Raw genomic sequence first — 9,700 nt, forward strand, 5'->3', positions numbered from 1 at the left:
GGCTTGATGTCAAATCAAGTTTCTGCTTTCAGAAACTTGACTTGGTAGCCAGTTCTTCCCACCAGTCTCTCTTCCCAGTGGGTCCAATTCAAGGAGCAGTTTGGTCTTTATTGTTTCTTTCTCTCAACACTCATTCGTCATTAGGGACATTTTTGTCCATCATTTTGTCTGTGTTGGTGCATATGACACAATTTTTTTTGAACTAAGTCTGTTCTGTTGAAATTCAACAGAACACTGTGAAATACACTACCCTATTGAATTAATAACAAAAAACTGCTATAAAGCGTAACTGATTAACATTTTCTCTGGGTTTGCTCCATAAATCTCTTAAACCGCTTCAAAGTCAGTATAGTTTTAATAAAATAAAAAAAGCAGACACAAAAAGTTGTTATTTTCCATAAAACTGATGTTGGGTGGCTGGTGCAGTCTTGGATAAGACTTATCTACAATATTTTTGTGTCACATCAGATTTAAAATTGACTACAGTCTTGAGTAAAAAGAAATGTTCCATTGACTCCCATCATAACCACATATAATTTCACAGCCATGACACAATATAATCATTTATTCTGCAATATCAGGATGTTATTTTTTAGAGAAAAATAGTTAAATTAGTTTGTTCCTATCATGGGATCATGAAGGGTAGTTAGGAGCTGTGGTGAAGCACAGACAGGAAAGAAAGAGTAGAGAGCAGTAAGAGAAATGAGATACATACATCTGACTACAGTATACACATACAATCTTATGATGATACAAATACAAGATATAGTTGATGATGTTACATGACAGGAAAACCATGACCTGGACGAAGGAGAACCTTCACAGATACCATGCAAATTCAGTAATATTATTTATTTGCATAGCGTGTTTCCAGAACAGAGTCGGTAAACGGCTTTATAAGGTGAAAGTAGGAAGGTCAAGACCCGGTTCAGACTTTTTTGTATCTCAGATTGAAAATTTTTTCACCATGTAAAATAAATGGACTTCGGCTATTACTATTGTGTGGGCAGTTGTCTTGTTTCTATTCTGTTTGGTTGTTTAAGATCCAGTACCGCTGTATGTGATTATTCTAATGCTTTAATATTTGACTTTTTACTCATAATTCAAATGTGAGAAATTAAATTCAGCTCTGATTATGTAGAATATGTCAACTAAATGAATTAATGAACATCCAGACTCGTTATTGTTTAAGTTGTCACATTGGCAGCAAGAAATCTGACAATAAATGAAAATAACAACCACAACAACACAAAGAATCAAATGACAAATTCTTTATTTATTTGTTTGTCAACAGACTGGAAATGAATCACTTCTTGTATCATTACTGGAAATTAATATTGTGTTAAATTCTTTCAGGATAACAACATCATTGAGGCAGTGGCCTGGAGACAGTGATCAGTCTGTGATCACATTCCAAATGGTTTAAGATCATCTTGACTGGTGTGTCCTTGTTGCACACCAGTCACTGATTTCTCTCCTCCATAACACGGCAGAGCTTCAAACACCATCACATGAAGATAAGAGAATCCTCCAGCATGAATCTGCAGAAAAGAAAGAGGATATTATATTCATCTGTTTAAAATCTCACATGAATTTTAAAATTAACTCAGTTTCTCAGAATTATCTGATAAATAATAAAACTTTAAATAAATATTTTAATGTAAATTACCTTAATGAGATAGTTAGTTCCTTCCACGACTTGGCTCCTGTATTGAAGGGCTCTGAATATCTCATACTTCTTCTTTGTTCTTTCCTCCACTTGGCCTTTCACCTGTTTATGAACAAATAAAATATGATGTAAATCCAGTCAGAAATTCAGAGCAGAGAGTTCTGAATGAAGGATGTGAGATGTAAATGTGAACTGAAGCTCACCTCATCACAGATCTCCTGAATCTCCTCAGTGGCTGGTCTAGGATCAGTGAATCCTCCACAAGTAACGTGAGTCATTCTGATGAAGTTCTTTGAAGTGGACAGAGAAGTCAACTGTCTTCTGTTGTGTGTCTCAAATGGTTATAGTCTAGTGGTTATCCATCATATTTATACAGTGTTACTACCTGGTTGAGACTGGAGGGTGGATCCATGACATGACGGGTGGAGCTACATCGTTGTGTTGCTCAATGTTACGTGCCAGGCAGCCAGGTACTCTGTGTGTTTGTGTCTCCCCTCCCCTTTCCTGTTATTTCTTCAGGTAATGGCTGCAGAGACGCTGCTCACCTGTGTAGACAGGCTATTGGATGATTACCTCGTCAGTTGGCCAATCACAACAGAGGAGAAACCTTAAGATGGAGGACGTCTGAGGCCTTCACTCTCTTTTCTCCTGCCTCTTGATTTGGCTGCACATGATTTTGCTGTCCTTGTCTTTTAGTGCTCTTGCAGCGACTTTTGTGTGTTCAGGTTTGTGTTGGAGGGTTTTGGGACTAGGTAAGATGGGGTACCCTGTACATATTGTGCACTCACGTAGGTGATTATTGTTATTCCACTAGGTTTATGGGTTGTGCCACCGCTGTATTGTTTTGGGAAAGTCTCTTGGTAGACAAGCCAGTTAGGCATTTTTGTTTTTCTTTTTCCAGAGGTAGCTCAGATAGGCCGTCTTTTGTTATATTACTTTCATTTTATTTGGCACAACCTCTTTGTCCCATCCTCCCTCACCTTAGCCTGTTTTCCTTTGTTACAATAAAACACGCTTGCTCATTTTCACAAGGATTGTTTGTTTACTGGTTGTCGTGTTGTCTGACACCTGGTTTTACCAGGTGGACGTAACACAATTGGGGGCTCGTCCGGGATACTTTTTCCTGAGCTAAGACAACCAAAAACTGATGAGTTGACGTGGTGGTGGCATTGAGGGTAAGCATGAGCTTTAACTTGCAGAACTTCCTTGACGATCCCAGTTTTGAAAAACTTGACTTGTGTCGCAAATATGACTTGTTGTGTATTGCAGCACACTTTAATATTGCTGTACAGAAGTATGGGGTTAAAAAGGAAATAAAAAGTAAAGTTCTGGAAAGGCTTATGGAGCTAAAGGTCCTTACAGACTCTGTTGACTCTGTTCAGCCAGAAGCTGAGGTTCCTCTAGAGGGAGTTTCTGTGGTTAGACTAAGTGCTTCCTCTGACTTAGATGAAGAAGGGGGACCGCAGGTGGCACAGGCCACACCTCGGGTTGATAAAGCCGTCTGTGAGGCCTCTCCTGCAACGTTGCCTCGTTTTGAGCCTTTCTCCCCAGAAAGTCATGGTTTTAGTGGTGATGCTAAGCTAAAGGTTCGGTTAGCACGGCTTCAGCTAGAGGCACAGGAAAAAGAGAGCAAACGCAAAGCAGAGTATGACCTTAAATTACAGGTTCGCCGGTTAGAGATAGAGGCTGATAAAGAAGTCAAGCTACGGCAGCTTGATGTAGAGGCCATGAGAATCTCCTCTGCACAGGTTATGGCACACGCACCTGAGAAATTCGCCTCTTCACAGACAGTTTTCCATGAACAAGGCTTTGATGTCAGTAAAAACATTGCTCTGGTGCCAACATTTCGAGAGACAGAGGTCGACTCTTATTTCAGTGCATTTGAGAGAATTGCAACCGCACTAAAGTGGCCGACGGGGATGTGGCCTATCCTTCTGCAATGTAAGCTTGTGGGTAGAGCACAGGAAGTCATGTCCTCTCTTTCTTTAGAGAATAGCTTGAACTATGAGGTGCTCAAAGAGTCTATTTTGCGTGCTTATGAGCTTGTGCCAGAGGCCTACAGGCAGAGGTTCAGGAATCATAAAAAGTCAAGTGGGCAAACCTTTGTTGAGTTTGCACGAGAAAAAGGGGTTCTTTTTGACAAATGGTGCAGTACTAATGATGTCAGGAACAGTTTTGAATCCCTTCGTGAGCTGATGTTGCTGGAGGACTTTAAGAATGCGTTGCCTGAGAGGATGGTGATTTTCTTAAATGAACAAAAAGTTACTACCCTACCTAAAGCAGCGGTCTTGGCTGATGAGTTTGTTCTGACTCACAAGAATGTGTTTATGTCATCTTCCCGCCCTGACAGAGAGCCACTGTCACGCCCAATGAAACCTGATGCAGGCTACGCTCCTTTTGAAAAGGTTAGGGGACCACAGCTGCCCCCTCATGGCCCTTGTGAGTGTTTCTACTGTCACAAGAAGGGCCATGTTCTTGCTGACTGTCTTTCTCTGAAGCGTAAGCAACAGTTTCCCTCTAGTTCCTCCCAACCGAAAGGCATGAGCCTCATTAAGACTGTTTCTCTTCCTGTCACTGCAACATCACAAAATGAGGCTGATGATGAACCTGATCCCTGTTTTAGACCCTTTATTTCAGAAGGCTTTGTTTCACTAACTGGGGATCCAAAAGATCACCGGTCAGTATCTATTTTGAGGGATTCAGGAGGAGCCCAGTCTATTATTCTAGAGGGCATCCTACCTTTAACATTTGAATCATCATGTCACTCAAGTGCAGTTGTGCGGGGTGTTGAAATGGGTTTCATACTTGCTCCTCGGCACAAGATCCATCTTCAGTCTCCTTTGGTCAGTGGATTTTTTGAAGTGGCTGTTCTTCCTGTCTTGCCCATTAAAGGTGTTGATTTCATCCTTGGCAATGACATAGCTGGAGACAAGGTTGTGCCTGCCCCTGAGGTGCTGGACAGACCTGATCTCAACCTTGAGTCTGACAATGCAACCCAGAACACTGCTATCTTTCCTGCTTGTGTGATAACCAGAGCCCAGTCGAAGAAATATGGTGTGGACTTGTCTGACTCCTTTATGGCTATTGAGCAGGATCCTGATGCTGTGATACCTGAGTTCAACACTCAGGTAAAGGTCAAACCTGCTGACGCTGCGTCATCCTCTTCCAGCTCGCAGGTTATGAACCTACCAGCCAACCGAGAGGAATTTATTGCAGCCCAGGAAGGTGATGGTACACTTTTAAAATGTCGTTCCTCTGCTCTCAGCCCAAGGGAAGCCAGGACGAAGAAAGTGGCTTATGTGTATGATGATGGCCTGTTGATGCGTCGCTGGGTTAGCGATGCTTTGGACGAAAATGAAAATTGGAGTGCAACATACCAGATCGTTGTTCCTATGGCCCATCGTTTTCAGGTACTGTCCTTAGCTCATGATCACCCATGGTCAGGACACATGGGGGTGACCAAAACGTACCACAGAGTCCTTAAACATTTCTTTTGGCCAGGACTCAAATCTGATGTGGTTCATCATTGTCGTACATGTCATCTGTGTCAAATTACTGGAAAGCCAAACCAAGTCATTCCCCCCGCACCACTTTGTCCCATTCCAGTCACGTGAGGCCGTACAAGAGTCGCTAGGTTTCAGTCCTGCTGAGCTAGTGTTTGGACATGAGGTCCGGGGTCCTTTAAAGGTCCTTAAAGAGCAACTGGTTATGCCAGAGAAAGGAGTCACAAGTATTTCTGAGTATGTGACCAAGCTCAAGGATCGACTCCAGCTAGCCTGCTCTTTGGCTAGAGACGCCCTGACCTCTTCCCAGGTGAAGATGAAGAGACTTTATGATTGAAGAGCGACTGTCCACTCCTTTCAACCGGGTGACAAAGTTCTAATTCTCTTGCCTGTGTCTGGTTCTACCCTCTCGACTAAATTCTCTGGTCCTTATATTGTAGAGAAAAAACTCAGTGAGACGAACTATGTCATCAAAACCCCTGACCGCAGGTGTCTGTCCAGGCTGTGTCATGTCAACATGATGAAACAGTACTGCTCCAGGGAGAATCGGAATGCGTCAGCTACGACTCAAGATGTGCAGATCGCCGTCTCACCTATGGCTTCCATCTCAAAGGTGAGCTCACTTGACGATGATGATGGGTTGGTGATGCATAGTGCTACAGCACAGGGGGCTAGGCTCAGTAACACTGAGATATTGTCTGATTTGTCCCACCACTTGTCTCATCTCTCCGAGGACCAGCGTTGTGATGTTGAGAAGCTTATCCATGATTTCCAAGGTCTGTTTAATGACATTCCGTCTCAAACTTCTGTTGTTGCTCATGATATTGTTCTGACAAAGCCAGTACCGATCAAACAGCACGCCTACCGGGTTAATCCCACTAAGAGGGAGATCATGAAGAAAGAGGTTGACTATCTCCTCCAGAATAGATTCGCAATACCAAGTTCTAGTCCATGGAGCTCCCCTTGTCTACTGGATACAAAGTCGGATGGAAGTACAAGATTCTGTACCGACTTTCGCAAGGTAAATGCTGTAACTGTTCCAGATGCACATCCATTACCTCTTATTGATGATTGTATTGATGAAATCGACCCAGCAAACTTTGTCAGTAAACTTGACATGCTAAAAGGATACTGGCAGGTTCCTTTAACCCCACATGCTTCAGAGATTTCAGCTTTTGTAACCCCTGATGGCTTCTTCCAGTACACTGTGATGCCCTTTGGTCTGTGCAATGCGCCCGCTACTTTCCAGAGGCTAGTGAGTAAGGTGCTGGGAGGAGTGGCAAACTGCAGAGCATATCTGGATGACATTGTTGTGTATTCAGATGAATGGCCTAGTCACATGGCTACATTGAGGGAAGTTTTCACCCGTCTGTCCGGTGCATCTCTTACACTCAACCTCATCAAATGTGAATTTGGAAAAGGCACTGTGCTTTATCTTGGTCAGCAGGTTGGTCAGGGACAGGTACGTCCTGTGGATGCAAAAATCTCCGCCATCACTACATTTCCCATACCGACCACTAGGAGAGAGTTGCGGCGTTTCCTTGGGATGGCTGGCTATTATCGCCGGTTCTGCAAAAACTTCTCCTCTGTAGCTGCTCCGTTGACCACCTTGACCAGTCCCTCAAAACCCTTCAGTTGGTCTAGTGAGTGTCAACAATCTTTTGAGAGTCTAAAAAGTCTACTGTGTTGCACTCCTGTTTTGTCTGCACCACATTTCTCACTACCCTTCAAGCTTGAAGTTGACGCCAGTGCAGTTGGTGCTGGAGCTGTTCTTCTACAAGAGGACCACCAGGGCATCGCTCATCCTGTGACTTACTTTTCACAAAAGTTCAACACACATCAACTTAAGTATTCTACCATCGAAAAGGAAACTCTTGCACTACTGTTTGCCCTCTAACATTTTGAAGTTTATCTCGGATCCAGTGTGAAGCCCATTCAGGTTTTCACAGACCATAATCCTCTTGTGTTTCTCTCCAGGATGCAAAATCACAACCAACGTCTCATGCGCTGGTCTTTGATCATTCAGAGCTAGCACCTCGAAATTTGTCATAAAAAGGGGTCTGAGAATGTTATGGCTCTTGCCTTGTCACGTGCTTTGTAGTTCTAGTGAATGATGGAGTTCCAAACATGATGTTTGAACTTAGATGGGTGGGGGTGTTACGTGCCAGGCAGCCAGGTACTCTGTGTGTTTGTGTCTCCCCTCCCCTTTCCTGTTATTTCTTCAGGTAATGGCTGCAGAGACGCTGCTCACCTGTGTAGACAGGCTATTGGATGATTAGCTCGTCAGTTGGCCAATCACAACAGAGGAGAAACCTTAAGATGGAGGACGTCTGAGGCCTTCCCTCTCTTTTCTCCTGCCTCTTGATTTGGCTGCACATGATTTTGCTGTCCTTGTCTTTTAGTGCTCTTGCAGCGACTTTTGTGTGTTCAGGTTTGTGTTGGAGGGTTTTGGGACTAGGTAAGATGGGGTACCCTGTACATATTGTGCACTCACGTAGGTGATTATTGTTATTCCACTAGGTTTATGGGTTGTGCCACTGCTGTATTGTTTTGGGAAAGTCTCTTGGTAGACAAGCCAGTTAGGCATTTTTGTTTTTCTTTTTCCAGAGGAAGCTCAGATAGGCCGTCTTTTGTTATATTACTTTCATTTTATTTGGCACAACCTCTTTGTCCCATCCTCCCTCACCTTAGCCTGTTTTCCTTTGTTACAATAAAACACGCTTGCTCATTTTCACAAGGATTGTTTGTTTACTGGTTGTCGTGTTGTCTGACACCTGGTTTTACCAGGTGGACGTAACACTCAACCTTCATGAATGTTTCTCGTACGATTCTTCGTATCATGCATTTGGCCTCTTCAAAAGTGATTTTTACTCATTCTCAGAAATAAAAACCGAGTGAATTTGAATGTTGCCTTGTTCAGTCGTGACATTATGAACTGGCCAAATATGAACCCAGCCAACTCAGAACACTTGTCTGCGGCGGTCCTGGAGGACCAGATGTTATTGTTGCATTCATTCCAACAACCCTCTCATTTTATTGTTTCCCTGGTTGAAAGATCATTGTCCACAGGGTGACTAGGAAGTGGGAAGGGTTGTGTGTTGGGCTAAAAGATGTGACAGGGACACATGAGACAGACAAATCTGACTTGTCATCAGTTCTGGAGTGCTATCGTGATCTGAATGAAGTTTTTAGTAATAGCCTCATCCCTCCCTCCTCACAGATCCTACGATTGCCCCATCGATTTGGTTCGAGGTGCACCCGCTCCTAAACAGAGAATATGCTCAATTTCAGGCCTGAGTTCCCTCGAAGGTTATCTGATTCAAGATAAAAGATTACAAAGAATTTTGAAGTTCACCAGTTGCTACTGTGCAACTCAAACAGATGCCAGTAGGCGTGTCAAACATACAGCCTGGGGGCCGGAACACTTTTGTTTGCGATCAGATCAAAAATGTGTTTCCTGGTTCCTGGTCAGATTTAGTTGGAAATGTCACCTAAATGAATGGCGATTGTCTTCAAGCTCATTATTGTTTAAGTGCTCAGATTGGCTGCAAAAAATCTGATCAAGATTAGATTAGAATTTTTTTTTTTTGGCATTTTAAAATTATAAATTGTAAATAAACTACATGAAGATTAAATCCACGATGTAATCTGTGACCATTCATTTGAATTGCATTACTAAGTTCAGAAAATGATTGAAGGAAGTGGGTAAGAGGAGTGGAATAGATCAGACTGCACATCTTTATATTAAAAACATTTCTGCTCCATAAAGACGTCCATCCTTGCCTACATTTTTGTGTTTATTTCAGGCTTTGTCACCTATTAACTGGCATTGTAAAGGACCAAGGTAAAAATTTCACCTTTAAAAGAAAAAAGCTAATTGAGGTCTAGCTGTGCTACTGGGCGGCTAATTGCAGGGGCTTGATGTCAAATCAAGTTTCTGCTTTCAGAAACTTGACTTGGTAGCCAGTTCTTCCCACCAGTCTCTCTTCCCAGTGGGTCCAATTCAAGGAGCAGTTTGGTCTTTATTGTTTCTTTCTCTCAACACTCATTCGTCATTAGGGACATTTTTGTCCATCATTTTGTCTGTGTTGGTGCATATGACACAATTTTTTTTGAACTAAGTCTGTTCTGTTGAAATTCAACAGAACACTGTGAAATACACTACCCTATTGAATTAATAACAAAAAACTGCTATAAAGCGTAACTGATTAACATTTTCTCTGGGTTTGCTCCATAAATCTCTTAAACCGCTTCAAAGTCAGTATAGTTTTAATAAAATAAAAAAAAGCAGACACAAAAAGTTGTTATTTTCCATAAAACTGATGTTGGGTGGCTGGTGCAGTCTTGGATAAGACTTATCTACAATATTTTTGTGTCACATCAGATTTAAAATTGACTACAGTCTTGAGTAAAAAGAAATGTTCCATTGACTCCCATCATAACCACATATAATTTCACAGCCATGACACAATATAATCATTTATTCTGCAATATCAGGATGTTATTTTTTAGAGAAAAATAGTTAAAT

The 9,700-nt window shown here is 42.2% G+C and overlaps 1 protein-coding gene across 1 annotated transcript; it reads right to left on the minus strand.

The window, feature by feature from the left end:
- Nucleotides 1–1,320: 1,320 nt before the first annotated feature.
- On the minus strand, nt 1,321–1,947 carry LOC124995971 (cystatin-A5-like). Its single transcript, XM_047568753.1, has 3 exons — nt 1,873–1,947; nt 1,670–1,771; nt 1,321–1,541 (listed from the first exon to the last, which is right to left on the minus strand). The coding sequence occupies exons 1-3, from the start codon at nt 1,945–1,947 to the stop codon at nt 1,407–1,409; spliced, it is 312 nt and encodes a 103-aa protein (XP_047424709.1). The 3' UTR covers nt 1,321–1,406.
- Nucleotides 1,948–9,700: the final 7,753 nt, after the last annotated feature.

Source organism: Mugil cephalus, chromosome 18 (assembly GCF_022458985.1).
Source record: "Mugil cephalus isolate CIBA_MC_2020 chromosome 18, CIBA_Mcephalus_1.1, whole genome shotgun sequence".
Taxonomy (NCBI): domain Eukaryota; kingdom Metazoa; phylum Chordata; class Actinopteri; order Mugiliformes; family Mugilidae; genus Mugil; species Mugil cephalus.